The 19120-nt window shown below is 38.2% G+C and overlaps 1 protein-coding gene across 1 annotated transcript in view; it reads right to left on the reverse strand.

The window, feature by feature from the left end:
- Positions 1 to 2383: 2383 nt before the first annotated feature.
- Positions 2384 to 19120, reverse strand: part of LOC127574001 (coiled-coil domain-containing protein 178-like) — a 46026-nt gene continuing 29289 nt past the window's right edge. The window contains exons 8-12 of the mRNA XM_052022594.1: positions 18287 to 18429; positions 12195 to 12348; positions 9595 to 9690; positions 2581 to 2717; positions 2384 to 2504 (exon numbers count right to left, since the gene is read on the reverse strand). Of these exons, the coding sequence (XP_051878554.1) occupies positions 2384 to 2504; positions 2581 to 2717; positions 9595 to 9690; positions 12195 to 12348; positions 18287 to 18429 (651 nt within the window). The remainder of the gene's footprint in view (positions 2505 to 2580; positions 2718 to 9594; positions 9691 to 12194; positions 12349 to 18286; positions 18430 to 19120) is intronic.

Consider the following 19120-nt stretch of genomic DNA (forward strand, 5'->3'; position numbering starts at 1 on the left):
ACTCTTCAGGTTATCAGAAAAATACCAGCATCAAACCACACCATTCACTACAGGCTATCAAACAAGAACTCAGCAGCCCTGATTTAATGAGCACCATATGTACTAAAATGACATATCAACCTGGTGTAGCAGATACACAGTGCTAAATGCCAACTAAACAACAAGAATAGGATGCCATAGACAGACATAAGCAGCTGTATAGCCAATGAATCAAATCAAAGCTCTGTGGTCCTGCCACATTTGGTGTTGAATGGTAGTGGACAATTAAATAGCTGAAAGGAGGAGATTACGGGTACATCCCCATCCTCAGCAATGGCAGAGTCCAGCATGTGAGACTTACAGACATGGCAGAAGCATTCGCAACACTTTCAGCCAGAACTTCTGAGATGATTCATCTTAGCTTCCTCTTGAGATCCCCAACGTGACAGAGGCCAGTATTTAGTTAATTGATTCACCACTCATGATATTAAAACATGTCAGAGAGCTGTGGAAGCAGCAAAGGCTCTGGGACCATAAAACATCCCAGCTATTGTACTAATGGTGTGTGCTACAGAACTGTGCATGCCTCTAGCCAAGCTGATATATTGCAGTGACAACATTGGCATCTACCCAACAATGTGGAATATTGCCCATATATGTCCTATTCACAAAAAGCAAGATAAATCAAATCCAGCTAATTAATGCCTAATCAGTCTATTTTCAATCATCTGCAAAGAATGGAAGGTGGCATAGACAGTGCTATAAAGTTCCAGATTTCATCGCAGCCTTAATCCAAACATGGATCAAAGAACTGAATACCAGAGGTGAGATGAGAGTGCCTGCCCATGGCACATTTGACTGAGTGTGGTATCACAGAATCCTGGTGAAACAGAAGTAACTGAAGTTTACAGGCATTAAGGGGAAATCAAGCTAATGGTTGGAGACATACTTTCCACAAAGAAAGAAAGATTGTATTGGAGGTCAATCATCCTCGCCCCAGTACATTGCTGCAGGTGTTTCTTGGGACAATGTCCTGAGCCCAATCATCTTCACCAACTTCATCAATGACATTCCTTCCATCACACCAAAGTGAGGATGTTTGCTGATGATTCCAAAATGTTCAATTCCATTAAAATTCCTCAGAAAATGCAATAGGCCAGTGCTGCATGCAAAATGTGCAGGAATGGGCTAGGCTGATAAATGGCAGGTAACATCAATGCCTTATGCCAATGCCAAAGACTACCCAGAGAATCTAACTGCCTACTGACCTCCCCTCTCACAATATTCAATGACCTAAACATCACCAGATCCCCCACCATCAACATCCTGTGAAATATCATTCACCAAAAACACTATGGCTACACGATCATATCAGAGGCTGTCTATCCACTGTTTACTAACTCACCTCCTGACATCCCAAAGCCTTCTATAATCTACAAGGAGCACAATGGAATACTGTCCACTTTTTATAATACAGCTCTATCAATACTCAAGAAGTTCAGCATCACCCAGATCAAATAACATTGGATATTTTGTATGCTATCACTACCTTCAAACATTCATTTCCTCCATATCCTGGCTGTAGTGTGCAATGTCTAAAAAAGGGACTGCAGTTACCTGCACAGACTGCTCCAACAGCACCTCTCGCATCTGCAGATTCGGTCAAGATTGCAGGTGTGAGAAGGGCTGTCAGAATCATGGGCGGTAATTCATAGCTCACAGAGGCAATGAAGAATTATCATAGTTCAGAAACCATTTAACATTTTGGGCTGTACAGAACAAAAAAAGCTTTGTAAAAAATAAAGCATATGAGAAGATGAAACTGGAGCAAGTCTTACTGAGACTGGATCTTAGAATCTGTGTGCCAGTAATCAAAAAGTTTTTAAAACTGCAGATGTGAGAAGTCTGAAATAAAAACAGAAAATGCTAGAAATATTCAGCAGGATCATTCATCAACATTCTGATGAAAGGTCTTCAACCTGAAATGCAAACTTTGTTTCTTTCAGAAGCTTCCGAGTATTTTCAGCATTTTATGTTTTTATCCCTGCATGCTTAGAGATTCAGTGGTTTTTAGCTTTTATATTATTTAGTTGAATTGCATACTCACATATTGGATTCTTTTCTTAATTTTTGATACACATTAAATTCATTAATATATCATATACAGTTTAAATAAGTTGTAAAGAATCATAAGTATTGCCATGATGAGTTTTATTTTGTTCATTATCAACTTTTATGCTTTAATATTATTAAAATCCAATCCTAGATATTAGCCATGGCAAAATAAATCCACAGAATCTAAAATGTTCTTAAGATTTGCATATTGTATTAATCACTAACCTTCAGTTTTCTTCTTGATCAGATATTGTCTTTTTCAACGTCACTAGCTTTGTTCTCACTGCATTTAGAGTTTCTCTCCACTTGGTGAGAGCTGTTTCTTCATGCTGGCTAGTTTGTCATTTTTAATTTTTAGAGCTTCTTGTATTTGCTGCATTTCTTTTTTCATTTTATTTCTTTCCTGGCGACTTTAACAGATGCCATTGTTATATTTTTAATAATTTAAAATAATGATGATCAAGTAAAACTCAATTTATTACCTACCTTTCTTTAATGTTGCTATTAAATGTTTCAATATCCAATTCGAGTTCTTTGTTTTTGTTCTCCAAATTCGTAAGCTCATCCAGTTTTCTGTCAAGTTCTTTTTGTTGATTTGATAACTCAGAGTTGCCAATTCGCATCTATGTATGCAAGCATATAAATTCAAGCTATTAAAACTTGTAGCAAAGAATTATACCAGCACAGTTTCAATAAAGGAATATTAATGTATTACATTTACGCCAAAGTAATATGTAAAAATGCTTTTATAAATCAATGGAGAATTATTAATGGAGAATCCTATTAATGGAGAATTTCAAATTTGACACACAAAGAAACTGTTCAAATGTCAGTTTTCTCAGCCAAAATACTGTCAGCTGTGATGAAAATTTGCCTTGAGATATAAAAGATAATCACATTCATGTACCACAGCACATTGCCATTCTATTGGATTATGCCAAGAATTGGTTGGTTCAGTTTTTACAATAGAGTGTTCTGGACATTTGATGCCCCACGACCAAGACTCACAGGCACAAGGTGACCGATGGGAAGCTAGATTGGGAGTAACTTAGGAAGAAAAACTTCCCATGCAAGCACTTTTGCAGAGGCTGTTCAATACCATTAGATTAGAGTCTGGGCCTTGCATTATCACCTGCATTACCAATACCAATCTCAGCACCCCAGCCATTTCTTTTCTATCATCCTAGTTACGGGTTTTTGGTTTCCAGCACACACCCTTAAGGAAGTTTACTGATAAATGGCGATGATGTCCTTGTGCGCTCCAGATGTTTTCTGTATCCGGTACCTCTCCTTGTGACATCTCATTAACCTATTCCTCTCCACTTACATTCCTCTTTACATTTAACTTAATTATTCTGTTCCCTCAAAAGTAGTACAATCCTTGGAACCTCCAAATGTGCACTAATAGTTCAGGTAATTTTTCAAAGGAAGTATGACTAGAAAATTACTGGTTGAGATTCAAGTTGCATTATAAGAGGATACATCAAATCACAATTTGTTTTGTCCTTCAAATAATATTAGTCCCCACCATTTCAATGATGCTTCTACTCACAGAGGCTGTCATTTTGTGTTCAGACTCCCATCCCAGCTACTCAAGTGATTGCGACAGAAGGCATCACTCATGCATTCCACAGTGCCATGATTGTAGAATCATTGCCTCTGATCAGTCTTAAAACCAATCAGAGCTGTCCAAGCTTGGGAAACTCACTATTGCTAATTGTTATAGATTTTGCATGCTGAAACACAGCTTTGTGTTCCCTAAAATATCAAGTTCACTTAATTGGATGCGAATCAGACCATTAGTAACTGCTGCCATTGTGACCAGTCAAGGGAAACTATTACAAAAATATCCCATGATAAGAGGATTCTAGAAGGGTTATTAAATTGCTGTGTATTCCTTTGGGATGCAAATGCTCCTGACATCCAACTGAATAATAACAGATTGCCATTAATCATACACACACAATTAAAAAGACTATCTACATTAGGCTTGTTGATGACTTGAAATTATACATTAGGGCCAATCAGCTTCTCCTCTCACCAGAAACTATATGAGGCAAAAGAATGCTTGCATTCAGATACATGTGCTGTGTACAATTTTCCAATTAGTTAATGGTTGGAAGATCATGCAAGGAAATGCCCATTTTTCCAACATGCATTCTCAGCACCTGAGCACAAGAGGGAAAATTACTCTTACAGTTAAGTTGAAAGGAATCTAACTGAACATCTGTGATTCAACTTATTCACAGAGTTAGGTACACAAAAGAAATTGGAACAGAGATTGGACATTTTTAAAATAAAAGAGGGGAAAGGAAAATCAAGAGATGTCAAATACGTCTATTTTATGTGGTGCTGGAAGTTCTAGTGAAATGGAGCACACTCATTCCCACCACTTACTGCATGCCAATGACTTTATCTGAACAAAAATAGATATGAGCACAGGAATCAGAGGATCAAGGAAGAATAGTGCTTTGGAATGCTTTAGGTTTCCTAAAACATCCAGATTTCTCAGCCAATACTGGAGCAATTTCAATTTTATTTTGATTTTCAATATATTTGGTAAAAAAAATGAATAAAGATTTTTTTTCTCTGATTTACAACTTTTAGCATGAATCACCATTAGCACAGGAAGAGAATTAGACAAAAACAGAAAACGTTGGAAGCACTCAGCAGGTTAAATAGCATTCATAGTCAATGTTGGTCAAGGACACTTCATCAGAACTGGGAAAGTGAGAATGCAAGTGTGTTAAGATGTGATGAGGTGGTGGTGGTGGGTGGTTGCAGGGGAAGAAACAGAGAGAATGTGATAGGTTGGCACAACATCGTGGGCCGAAGGGCCTGTATTGCGCTGTACTGTTCTATGGTTCTAAGGGTGGAGATCAAAATTGTCAAGGCAACAATTACTTTCAAAATTGTAGTCGGACACAGAAAAGAAAAAAGGAACAGACTGAAGCAAAGAGATACAGCCATATCTGTGGAAGGAAAAAAAAGTGGTGATCTTAAATTGTTAAATTGAATGTTAATTTCCAAGGGCTTTAACGATTGCTTTCTCTGCCCACTCCCATTGTGACCTTCCTGTCTTCAGCCTCCTACACAGTACCAACAATGCCCAATGTAAGCTCAAGGAACAGCACCTCATCTTCCATCTGAGTATGCTGAAGCCCTCTGGACTTAATATTGAATTTAACAATTTCAGGTAACCTCTTTGTTTTTATTCCTGTCTCTTCACAGATGTGGCTGTACCTCTCTGTTTCAATGTGCTTCTTTCTTCCTTTTCTGTCTCCAACTACCAATTTTTAAAGTAATTGTTATCTTGATGACTTTGGTTTCCACCTACATCTTAACATGCTGTTTTCTTTGACCTGAAACATCAACTATATTTCTTTATCCACTGATTCTGCCTAACCCGCTGAGTGCCTTCAGCATTTTCTGTTTCTGTTTCAGCATCTGCAGTTCTTTTGCTCCAATGAAAATCAAATCAATTCTCCTTAATCTTGTGCTAGAGCACTATATAGACAATGGTACTTCTAGTCAAAAGGTGTGATAAAGAGACTAGGGTTCTGCAAGATGCATTGAAATCAACATTACATTTGACTACAAACAGATCTATAAAACAATTCCAGTGCAAGGAAACTATTCTTTTCCATGAATGTTAACTATTGCACTAAACATGTTTGCTAGTTTTATTTCAATATGCAATTGGGGCTTTGCATATATCGGTCAGCTTGATGTTGACTACTACACATAGACCAGGTGATGGATGCATTATTTTAAACAATGGTACAATATCAAGTTTGGCATGACCACTTTAGAATATGTAACAGCTTTTATTTTGTTCGGTGTTCTTAACCTCCTTAAAGAGGCATTACAGGAAGCACTCTTCAATCTATGAACCTTTTCCAAAGGTATCATAGTAACCAGTAGCATTTTTCTCCTAGCTTCCATCCCACAGGGCAGTGCAGGTCACTGAAAATGTCTAGAAGTGCAAACTCTCTGGATGAAGGAATTGTGTGTTTCACAGAAAAGTGGTAGAGTTCAATAAGATTTTTAGATATTAAGGAGATCAAAGGATATGGGATTAGGGCAAGAAAGTGGCATTGAGATAAAAAAAACACCTGTAATCTTATTGAATGGGGACCAGGACCACAGAATTGAAATGGCCTACTCCTGGTTCTATTTCTTATGTTCATTGATCATCAGAAAATTCTTCACATGATCAATGACCAGCTTTACATTTAGGGAATGACAAATCTTTAAGTTGATGTAAAAAAAAGTCTGGGATGCTAAATGGGAGCCCCAACAGGCACACGAGTTCAGTCAATGGCTTGCTGCACTTATGTGAAGCCAGCAGCACTTGGAAATCCCAGTCTTCAAAACACCAAACACCATAAAATTCTTTCTTTGCAAGTACAGCGTCTTGATGACTTCTCTTATTCTGTGGCGAAGATCAGTTTGACAAATATTGCATAGATCAATGCCAACAAAGCATCAGGTACTTTAACATGGACTGCACAAGGCAGTGCCTGGTCAAGTTTCATGGTTAGTTCAGTTTCATACAGAAGTGATTGCTAATACTTAAGAAAAAGTACTATGTGACCCAATTTTTAGGCTTCTGTTCATTAAAAAGGACAATGGCTGTATTAGAAGAATCATAAAAGCTGTGTGAAGTAGTTGGTAGCAAAGACAAAATGAACAACAGCAAACTGCAAAATCAGTCCCAGATTCCCAACAGATGAAAACACAGAGTAGGAAAGGCACACTAATTTGGATCAATGGCAAGAAATTACTGGTCAGTGGGATTTTGCACCCACATCTAAAAATTCTCAGGATCTTCGAAGTGCTAGCTTTAAAGGACTGGAGGATGGAATTGACATAATTTTCCCACCTGCCAGCCAATGCTTCCACCATTCACTACAGTTGGGAGGTCCACATACTCAAAACCCTTCGGGTAAAGGAGTTTTCTTCTGAAATCCATACTGGATTTTTTGACAGTCATATTGATGGGGCCCAGATATGCTCTCCCCTACATCCTCTCTGCATCCATTTGATCAAAATCTTTCATAATTTTGCATATTTCTATTCAGTCAATCCGCAGCCTTCTTTACACAAGAGAAAAAGAGGGGCAGTCTGTTCATCCTTTCCTGATAACTCACATTCCTGGTATCTTGCACTCCATTGCCTTCATATTGTTTCAATAATATTGCAACCAGCACTGTACAGATTTAGCATAAGGGCCTTGCTTTTCAAATCTATCCCTCTAGAAATAAACCCTATTGTTTTGTATGGTTTCTTTATTACTTTGCTAACCTCTGCCACAACTCCTTACACAGATGTATTTGTACCTCAAGATCCCATTGTTCCTCCATCCCAACTAAACCCCTCCCTTCCACATAATTAAACTGCCTTTTCTTTCTACAAAATGTATCAGCTTGTATTGAACTTCATTCCCCATTCTGTAAGTTTATTAATATCCTCCTGTAATCTGTTGGACCCCTCCCCAGCACTGAATAACCCCCTGCACTACCATCAAATCTGTTTTTCTGATTCTGAAATCTAAACTGTTAATATCAATTACGAATAGATACAAACATGAATTAGGAGTAGGGGTATACCACACTTTCGTTTTCAATTCCCCAAACCATGAATGATAATATTCCGCTAGCTTTCCTAGTAATTTGCTATATCTGCCTGACATACGTACAACCTGTACATATGAACAAACATTTGGGAGACCAGTGGGATGGATTTTCCAGATGCTGCGGGGCTGCTGGCATCTTCTGCCATGTGGGAATTTGATTTGGGGACACATTCCCTACATTCAAACAGCTTGGGTTATGAACAGTTCACAGGAACGGAACCTTGCCATAACCTGAGTATGACCTGTATACAGCGTAAGAGAGGTAAAATCCCACATTGTTAATCATGGTGTCAAACCAGATCAGAATTGAACAAACCGTCAGGATCAGGACTCTGTTATAGGCTAACACCTGAACAACTCTCCCTGAGAAACTATAATTAGTGACTTTTTTTTTAAAAAAAAGAAACCCACAAATGAACGACAAAAGGAAAATGCTGAAAATATATAGTGAATTGATCAATATCTGAAAAAGAAATAAAAATAGAAACTGCATGGAACGATCATTAGATCAGGCAGCAATTGTAAAAAAGAAACACAGCTAATATCTCAGGTTGATGACCTTTCATTTAAGCTGGAAGAAGTTAGAGATAAACAAATTATTAGATTTAGAGAAAGAAGGGAGAATGAAAGGGAGGGTCTAGGATAGGATGGAAAGCAGGAGAGATTACACAATAGGTAGCAGTGAAAGTGAAGGGCAAATCAGGTTGGATGTAGGACAATTAAAGAAATAAAAATTGATCTGATAAAGGTGTAAACGGGAGGAGCAGAACTATTATCTGAAATTACAAAAGGAAAATAATATGGATGCTGGAAATCCTGGAAAGAAAATCCCGGAAATTCCTATTATCTTAAGCTGTTAAATCTAAGGTTGAGTTCAGAAAGCTGTAATGTGCCTCTGAAGTGCACTGTTACTCAGGATAATACTGAGCTTCATTAGAAGCATGAGGATGAAAAATTACAGAAGGAGAAGGGAAGTGAAGTAAAGTAATGAGGCAACTGCCAGCTTGGGGTCACACTTGCAATCAGGAGGACAGTCGTTCAATCTGGCTGTAGTCTGCTCTATATTGGGGAATCCACATCTTGATTAATGATTAGCACCTACTAAAATGAAGGAAATACAGTAAATTTCTCCTTTGTCTAGAAACTGTGTTTGGGATTCTGGATGACAGGAAGAGAGGAAGTAAATGCATTCCTTGTATTTGCATGGGAAGGCGAAAGGGGAAGGGATTGGTTTACTAATGGAAATGGAGGAACAGAGCTTCAGCTGCAAAGGGAGGGAAGAGGAAAATGTGTTTCATTGTGCCATCACATTGCAGCTGTCAAAAATTGCAGAGAATGATGCATTGGATGTAACAGCTGGAGGGATAGAATTGAAAAAGACCCCTTTTTCCAAAAGGAAACTATGGCAAGTATAGAAGGCTGCATCATCAGAATAGTGAAACTGGAAGAGTAGAGTGGAGTTCTTCTCGGAAGCAGGGTGGGAGGAAGTGTAGTGTAGGTAACTGTGGGAGTAAGTGGGGTTAAAGTAAATACTGGTCATCAGCCAAATGCTTAAAGAAAAATAAGATAGAAAAGTCAAAGGGAAGGTAAGAGTTATCCCATCTCCATGTGAAGGTGAGAGATGGTTATCTGCAAAGTTGGTTGAATTGTCTCGTTCAGGGAAAGAACAGGAAATTGCAGTCACCAACAAATGAGGAAAAAGAGGCAAGAGATGGGACCTGAACAAAATTAAAACAGAAAGAACATTCTGTGTATCCCTTGAAGAGACAGGTATAACCTGGATCCATACATTTTCCCATCTTTTATGTGGAGTAAAACATGATTTTATTTGAAGTTAAAGAAGGTAAATAATAGTCTCTTACTTTATCTCTAATACTTTGTTCAATTTCAGTGCAAGACTCTGTTAGGATATTGATCTCAGCATATTCATCTGCAACTTTAGCTTTCAACTGTTTTACCTGTTGGGGAAAAAAAACAAGGCCAATAAATATTATTCCAACTTTTAATAGTACTACTAAAGCATTAGAAGTAATTTGCTTTTAATTATCTTAAGCAGCCAATTCATAAATGTTTAAGTAGGCAGAATCATAAAATCACCACAGAAGAAGGCCGTTTATCCAATTGTGCCCATGTGGCTCTTTAAAAAAACTTTCTATATAGTACATTTCCTCTGCCCTTTCCCCATAATCATACACATTTTCCCCCTTCAAATAATTACCCACTTACTTCACAGGTTCTACTTCCATTGCCTTTTGAGGGAATGTATTCTAGGTTCTGACCATGTCCTGTGCAATTTTTATAACTTCATTTAGCCTCTGGCTCTAATGCTAGTTGCCTTAAATCTGAGTTCTTTGGCATATGGCCCTTCTTAGTCATTTCCCAGAATCTTCACTCACTAGGAAACACAAAAATCTGGGCCACTTTCATTAAAAGATAAGCTTAAATTTGATACAGGTATTCAAAATATGAAGGCTCTGACCAGATAAGTCGGGAAAACTTATGGATAATTGTTGATGTGACAGAAATGAGATGATAGAGATTTAAGATAATCAAAAGTATGAAATGAGAGGTTAAGAGGACATTTTTAAGTGGTGAAATGTCTCATACAAACGGCAATGAAAGATGAAAGTGTTTAAAAATGATAACTAATACTAAAACTAATAATTAAGAAAAAACATAAAAGGATATCTGGAAAGTATATAGAAATATGAACCGACACAATTGCCAGTAGGCTTCCTTGTACTTCAAAGCTATGGTTTCAAAAAATCTTGGTACATACTGTAATCCTAGAAATTAATGTTGGCAAGATTAGCAGAAGATTCTTATACCACTATTTTAATATTCCATTGTCTTCTGCAGGAGCAGAAATGGAACACATTTAAATTAAAATGATTACCTGGTGTTTAAAAAATAACAAAAAATGACTTAAGAAAACTAAAATATGGTTACATATTTCACCTGGAACAATATGAAGAATTTGATATCTATCAAAAAACTTGTTCATTTGTATATAGTTCTTATGGAATTGATACCTTTAAAGCATAACTGGCTAGAAATGACACCAGAATCAAACTGGGTGTTTTTTTATAACTGAGAGTTCAGGGATTGGACCATCAGAATTTGGATATTGAGGATAGTGACCAGCCAGCTGCCAGTTGGTTTGGAGGGTTGGTGGGCATGAACAGGGCCAAGGGCTAGGCATGTGGTTGAACAGCAGGACCTGGTGGGTGGGAAGAAATAGGAGAAAAATGGGAGAATGGAATCAAAACCACTATGTATCCTGGAGGTTGATGATTTGACTCGCATGGCTAGTCTGGCTTAAGGTGCTGGGGAGTAGGTACAGAGGAGATGTCAGGGGTAAGTCTTTTACACAGAGAGTGGTGAGTGCGTGGAATGGGCTGCCAACAATGGTGGTGGAGACGGATACGATAGGGTCGTTTAAGAGACTTTTGGATAGGTACATGGAGCTTAGAAAAAGAGAGGGCTATGGGTAAGCCTAGTAATTTCTAAGGTAGGGACATGTTCGGCACAACTTTGTGGGCCGAAGGGCCTGTATTGTGCTGTAGGTTTTCTATGTTTCTATGAAAGGGTCAGTGACTGAGATTTTCAATAGTTGTGGATGGGGTGGGGGGTGGGTGAGGGAAACTGGTGATTTTTGGGATGGGCTGAAGATGTGGTGGGGTGAATGCGGTGCAGGGAGGGGTGGAATCCAAAGCTGATGATGAGTAATTAACTTACCTGCAGGTATAGTGGGCTGGCATTGTGCTCAAAAGACAGGGTTGACCTGGAAATGCTAATGATGGATCCTCTTTGAACAACAGTGATCCAAGTCCTTTTACAACGTTTCATATTAAAAGTTGCATGGAGAATGACATTGTTTATGCATCCATATTTCAAGAAGAGTAGGGATACATTGGCAACTGACATCCAAAAATGCCCAGTTGAATTTCAGGTATGGCACAAAATGACCCTTAAACGTTTGTTACTGTATTTCAATTCAGTAAATAAAAACTGATTTTCAAACACATGATGCTCAAAAAAACCTTAAATTTCCAGGCAGTGATACGTGATCAGCCACTTAGTACACAAAAGACCCAATTTCCCTTTCAATATCAGTGCCTGGCCTGCAGTCAGTCCAATAACCCATAGAACACTCACATGTCAACATTTCAGTCACATCTCTGATGAAGTTACAGTGATGGAGCAGAAACATGTCCAAGCAAATTCCCAGCCATTATTTTGGACAAGGTTCTTTATTTTAGATCTTAAAAGACAGAAGTTTTGTATTTCCAAATCTTGTCACTTTAGAATTCACATATTAGTTATGACTTCTCAAAATTACTTTCCTCACACAATTCCTCAAATCCCAAGAGGATATATCTGGAAATCATAGATGCACTACTCAATGGAAACACACATTCGGAGATTCAACACAAGTAAAGAAAACAAATTAAATACTTACATTGTGTTCCTTGATATTCTTCTGAACTTCCAAATCAACAGATTCATTAATAAGTCTTTCATATGATTTTTCTGCTTCTACAATATGATCCTGAGTTTCTCGCTCCTGATTAGTATACATTTCAAATACAGTTTTGGCTCTGATTATGTCCTTACTTTAAATAGAAAGATGATATATTACAAAGCAGTTCTTATAAACCTATTACTCTCTTTCACAGATATATTTTTGTCCAGGGGTTCACTGCAAAATAATGACATTTTAAATATATACATAAGTACAGATTAATATCGAATAATAATTCTCAACCATATATACAGCTATAACAAAGAAGACATAAATAATTGGATACATGTACTTTTTACAAAAATGTTTGTAACACATTAACTTTTTAATAATATTCTCAGTGGAAAAGAATGTTTGGCTTGCTCCTTTTCATATAAATCAGAGACCAATTCATGAAAAAAAATTAGCAAGCGATTCTTCATTTGCTTCCAACACAAAAAGTCATTAATATTAACCTATCAGTTCAATATTTCGTTTATAACAAAAATAAATCACACTTATTTGGGTTATGCTGCTCCAGAGGAATACTGAAATTGGGAGCCGTGGTGGGACTTAACAAGATTTTAATTAACTTAGACATTGCTTATAATCAGAAACAAATTAAATGGCAGTTGTAAACCACCATGAATTCAGTAATGTATCATGCAGCAAAGAACTCTGTGGAAAGAATAAAAATGTGTTTTCACAAATAATATGGAAATAATTCTATAAATTCTAAAGTCAATGTTCTGCTCTACAAAAATCAAATGTTGCTGATGCAATTAGGTTGAATATGACTTATCTTACAATAGTTGTTGTATTACAATAATATTTAATTGCTATCACCCTTTTATTACATTATGATAAAATCATACTGGAAGTCTTATACAAAGATTGCTACCTTTGATCACCCTCTCCAAGAAAGTGAACAGAGTGTTAAATAAATACAAGATTTTCCTGCATTGTTCACACAAAAAAAAGACAAAATATGGGGAAACATGATTTATGCTTCCCTACTGTAAGTGGCCAGAAATTCAACTCAAGTAATTCCTGACCTTCTCCGGTAAGTTTCCTCAGGGCCTTGTCTCTCAGCTGGTGCTGGGACAGAGAAATACAGAACAGAAATCAGCCAGTTGGCTCCTTTAGCCTGTAATTCCATACTTTTAGATCGTGGCTCTTCTGCACATCAGCTGTATTTATCCACAATGAGACAGTTGATGTCTAATAAATGACTGCAATGTAATCTATTCACACGATGCAAAAACTTGCTGTCTTTGAAACATACTGGATATTGCCAGCACTTCTGTTTGGAACAGCTGACATTTAACAATATGGATCTTATTAAAGCATTTGACAAGGACCAGAAGATTAAGTCACATGGGATCCATGGTGAGTTGGTAAGTTGGATACAGAATTGACATGGTCATAGACAACAGACAGTAGTGATTGAGGGTCATTTTTCTAAATGGAGGCCTATGACCAGTGGTGTTCCATAAAGATCGGTATTCTAATATGACTTGGATGAAAATGTAGGTGGTCTGATTAGTAAGTCTGCAGGTGACACAAAAGCTGCAAGTGTTGTAGAGGGTGAGGAAGGTTGTCAAAAGATACAACAGGACATAGATCAGTTGGAAATTTGGGCAGATAAATGGCAAATGGAATTTATTCTGGGCAATGTGAGGTGTTGCATTTTGGGAAGTCAAATGCAATTGGAAATTATACAGCAAATGGCAGGGCCCTTAGGAGCATTGATGTACAGAAGGATCTTGGGGTACAAGTCCATAGCTCCCTGAAAGTGGCAACACAAGTAGATAGGATGGTAAAGAAGGCATATGGCATACTTGCCTTCATTGGTCAGAGCACTGAGTATAAAAGTTGGCAAGTGATGTTGCAACTGTATAAAGCTTTGGTTGGGCCACATTTGGAGCATCCTGTGCAAATATGGTTGCCAAATTACAGGAAGGTTATGGAGGCCTTGGACAAGGTGCAAAAGAGGTTCACCAGGATATTGCCCGAATTGACCACAAGGAGAGATTAGACAAATTAGGATCATTTTCTCTGGAGCATTGGAGGCTGAGGGAACAATCTGATAGAAGTACATAAAATTATGAGAGGCATAGATAGAATAGATATTCAGTGTCCATTTCCCAGGGGTAAAATGACAAATACTAGAGGGCTGAGGTGATCAAAGGAAAGTTTAAAGGTGATGTCCAAGGCAAGTTTTTTCACACAGAGGGTGGCAGGTGCCTGGAATGTGCTGCCGGGAAAGTGGTAGAAGCAGATACTATGGCAATGTTTAAGAGACATGTGGACAGATACATGAACAGGCAGGGAATAGAGGGATATAGATCATGTGCCAGAGATGGGATTAATTAGATTGGCATCACTGTGGGTGCAGACACGGTGAGCTGAAGGGCCTGTTCCTGTGATCTACTCTTCTATGTTCTATGAAAATGCAGTGGGTTCTAGAGTTTTGTGCAAACACAGATATCCAGACAATGAGAAGTTCAGAATCTGTCAGTTTACTCTGTGGCTGGAATTTACATGAAATCTAACAATGGAGTCTAGACTTTATGCATTACAATGGCAAACTCACATCTCAAATCCTATACCTGGTGAATATTTAAAATGTTCACCATAGCAAACTATTAAAATCAAAGACAGGTATGAACAGCTGGTCAATCCCTGGCCCATGCTTTGCCAGCTGATGGGCAATTCAGCAGAAAGGCCTATACACGGTGCTGCCTAAGGCTCTGATTTTACTGACTGCACACTGCTGGAGTCAGGATTCAGAGGGCCAGGCATGGAAAAAGAACCACAGGCAGTAATTCCAGGTGGAAGTCTGACCCAGCAAGATTTGGTCCACAGACAAATAATCATCATTGTCCCATCTTGCCTTGAGTGACTCTACAAATTGGTAGAGAAATCACAAGTTATTTAAAGGTTGCTATTATGCACATTAGCCTTACAGATTGACAAGTATGGTCGTGAGCACACTTGTTCCTGCAAAACGCCGGATGCAATCTTGCTTGCCATCCAGCAAAATGGTTTGCCAATTGCCCAGCTAGCTGCTTTCTGACTACCTGTTTATTGGCAAAGGCAGTCCCTCACCACACTGTTAGGAGATAGAAACCCCCAGCCTTTCCATTGGCAAGCAGCCCCAGCCATTTATAAAACCAGTTCAGTGCAGATGGATCACTGAGTGGCTGGAGGCCTTGAACTGAATAGGACCCTTACCATTCCTGGGCTCTCTGGTTTATTCTGGGACTTTGGGTGGGAAGTGGGGGTGAGGGTGCAGGCAGGGGAAGGGAAGTAGGTGCAAGTGTGCCCACATTAATCATCCATGGCACAAAGGACAATAGGTCACCAGCCCACACACTAATGATTGGCAAACTCAGTTTGGAATTCGGCTGGATTAACGTTTCACAAATGGTGCACATTACTGCCACAGATGCAGACAATCCAACCTGATCTCTAACACCATTTTTTTCATTTTGTTTCTGAATCTTTCAAAATTCTACCTAACAAAATTCTATGACTTTCAGTTTTGAAAACTTTATTCCAACTCAGAATCCACAGGCTTTTGGGAAGAGAGTGCAGCTTTTTAATTGATTTCATTCCAAAATATCTAGATTTAATTTTAAGTGACTCAACTGATTTTTTGTTGTCTGAAAACAACCCATCACCAATTAATATAATGTGTTCAACTGTATAAGGCTAAGGGACTGGGATTCCTTTAGTACTCAAACTCTGTGGCCTAACATGGCCTAACACTTTAATGGAATAGTTATGGTAGTGATATTGCAAAGAAACCAATCAGCCAGAAATGCATCAGAATTAGATTTATTATCACTACTTATATGACGTGAAATTTGTGTTGCAGCAGCAGTACAGTGCAAAGACATAAAATTACTCTGCACGCAGAGTTTATCACTGCAATATTGATAATATTTCACAAAAACTTATCTGCTTTAAATAAAAATATACCCTACAGCAGTAGTTTTAGGAAGGTGAGCCAGTGTTGTGGCAAATTCAATGAATGGAGCTACAGATAGAAGGTTAACCACAGTCAGTGGGAGCCAGTGGATGTGGCATTTTTAAATTTTCAGAAGGTTTTTGATAAGATCCCTCACAGGTGTCATCTTGTCATATGCTTCAGTGAACAAGTGGATGATGGCTTGGAGGTTGACCTCCAAGTCTGCGCAAATACAAATGGCATCAGGAGGAGAAACACAAGAGATTGTGTCAATAGCCCCAGTTCAAGCACTGGCATCTGTAACGTTATATTGTCATCCAAGCAAAGGAGTGCAAAGATGTCCAGATCATTCAGACCATGGCAGGCACACATGACTGCTGGTCTGACCACTGTCTAATCTGATCTATTATCTCCATCAGCCAGGCTCCAAAACATCCATGTCAACAGAAACATTTCAATGCTCTTGAAGTCCAATTAAAAGGTAAGATGATATATAAGCAGTGGCAGATACTTAAAAAGACATTTCATGGTGCAGTTGTACAAGATGCTGGTGAGGCTGCATTTGGAGTATTATGTTCAGTTTTGGTCACCCTGTTATAGGAAAGATGTTATTAAACTGGAAAGAGTGCAGAAAAGATTTTACTAGGATATTGTCAGGACTTGAGAGAATGAGTTATAGGGAGAGGTTGGACAGACTAGGACTTTTTCCATGGAACGTAGGAGATTGAGAAGTGATCTTATAGATGTTTATAAAATCATGGGGGCGTAGATAGAGTGAATGCACTCAGTCTTTTTCCGGGTTGGGGAATCAAGAACTAGAGGGCATAGGTTTAAGGTGAGAGGGGAAAGATTTAGTAGGAACTTGAGGGGCAACTTTTTTTTACACAGAGGGTGGTATGTACGTGGAACGAGCTGTAGGAGGATGTGGTTGAAGCAAGTACAATAACAACTTCTAAAAGACAGTTGAATAGATACATAGATAGGAAAGGTTTATAAGATTATGGGCCAAACTCTGGCAAATGGGACTACCTTTGATGGGCATCTTGGTCAGCGTGGACCAATTTGGCTGAACGGCCTGTTTCTGTGCTGTAAGTCTCTCAATAACAGAAGAATGATATAGGTTTTGAGAGCAAACTAACAAGAAATATAAAAGTAGACTGTAAAAGCTTCTACAATAAGAAGAGTAGCTGAGATAAACATTGATCTCCTGGAGGGTAAGCCTGGGGAATTAATAATGGAAGAATCTAAAAACATCCCAATAATAGAAAATAAGGGGCCAAAAGGGAAAGGAGGAATTGAAAACAATCATCACCAGACAAAAGGTACTAGGTAAACTAATGGGATTAAAAACTGACAAATCCCTTGGACCTTTTGGCCTGCATCCTAAGATCTTAAAAGTATCCAAAGAAATAGTGGAGATGTTAGTTGTGAATTTTCAACATTCAGTACATTCCGAAAAAGGCTCAGCAGTTTGGAAAGTTACAAATGTAATGCTTGCTTTCAAGGAAGGAGCAAGACAAAAAGCAGGACACTTACCATGACATCTGTGATAGGGAATATGTTGGATTCCATTATCAAAGAGGTAGCAGCTGAACATTGAATCATAATGCAATCAAGCAGGACTATCAATGTTTTATAAATGGGAAGTCATGATTGACAGATGCAATAAACAGGGTAGAACAAACGTGGGGCCAGTGGATGTCTAATGCTTCTGTTCTAATGTTTTTACGTGCATGCATACCTGGCATGACTCCAGATTAGGAATCACTTTTAATAAATGATTATTCATTAAGGTATTCATTAAGCTTAGCATTTGTTAATTATAGGAAACAGGTCTTTTTTATATCAATGGTAGATTTCCTCCTTGTATTCTGGTTTCCTCTCATGTTCCGAGTGTAGGTGGGTGGTAGGAGAATCAGGGTGAAGTTGCAGGGGAATGGGATTTCCCTGAGAGCTGGCATAGGCTCAATGGACAATGTTGTAAGGAAATATGATCAGTAAATAACATTATCACATTGTATTTTGAAATATCAATGCTCTTAGAATCCCTTGAATAGTATTACAATATTCTTACTTGAGCTGTGCAGTTTTGTTCTCTATTGAGAGAAGTTCTGTACGCATCGCAGTTTTTTCAGACTGTGCTTCAGCAGTGGCATCATCAAATTCCTGCTGTATTTTATTAAGATCCAAATAAACTTTGCTAAAGACTTCTGTCAACTAAAGAGTAGAAATAAAGTTTATTTATAATACAGTACAATGTTAGATTATCTACAGTAAACACGAAGTTTATATTTCTTTCAATAAACCCATTTCTACAGGTAAAATATCACATTAATATTTGTTTGACAGGAGAGGTTGGACGCAGAATAAAATCAAGTTCAAGTGAACTTGCCCTTCTTTTCTGAACAGGTGACTTCTCCATTGTTGGCCTGATTCTGAGCCATGCATTCAGTTGTTTAAAGGAAGCAAAGGAGTATTACGACCAACCATGCTTGAAAACAGGTGCACAGCAGGCTGGACATGCACCACACAGGTCTAAAATGTAGACAAAGGCACCATGCAGCTTTTCTGCTGCCTACTGTTTATACTGATGCAGGAGTGCATTCATCATTATTTGCCCTGCTCAATAGTTGCTAGGACGCTAAAAGGGAGCTGTCCTTTGGCTATAAATACATGAAAAAAACATCCATTAAAAAAAATTGTTTTAAGATAGCAGTGACCAGATACTAGATTCTCCAAAGTAGGTGTTGAAGACCTAATTCACGTAGCAGAGGGGTAAAGAGGAATTGTTTCCCTCCTCAGAGCACAGGCAGCCTTCTGGGCATCAACTGTACTTAGACAATAGAAGAAAATTCCATAACAAGTTAAATGATCAAAATACAGACATTAAGCTAAGAAAACAGTGCTA

Source organism: Pristis pectinata, chromosome 9, assembly GCF_009764475.1.
Source record: "Pristis pectinata isolate sPriPec2 chromosome 9, sPriPec2.1.pri, whole genome shotgun sequence".
Classification (NCBI taxonomy): Eukaryota; Metazoa; Chordata; class Chondrichthyes; order Rhinopristiformes; family Pristidae; genus Pristis; species Pristis pectinata.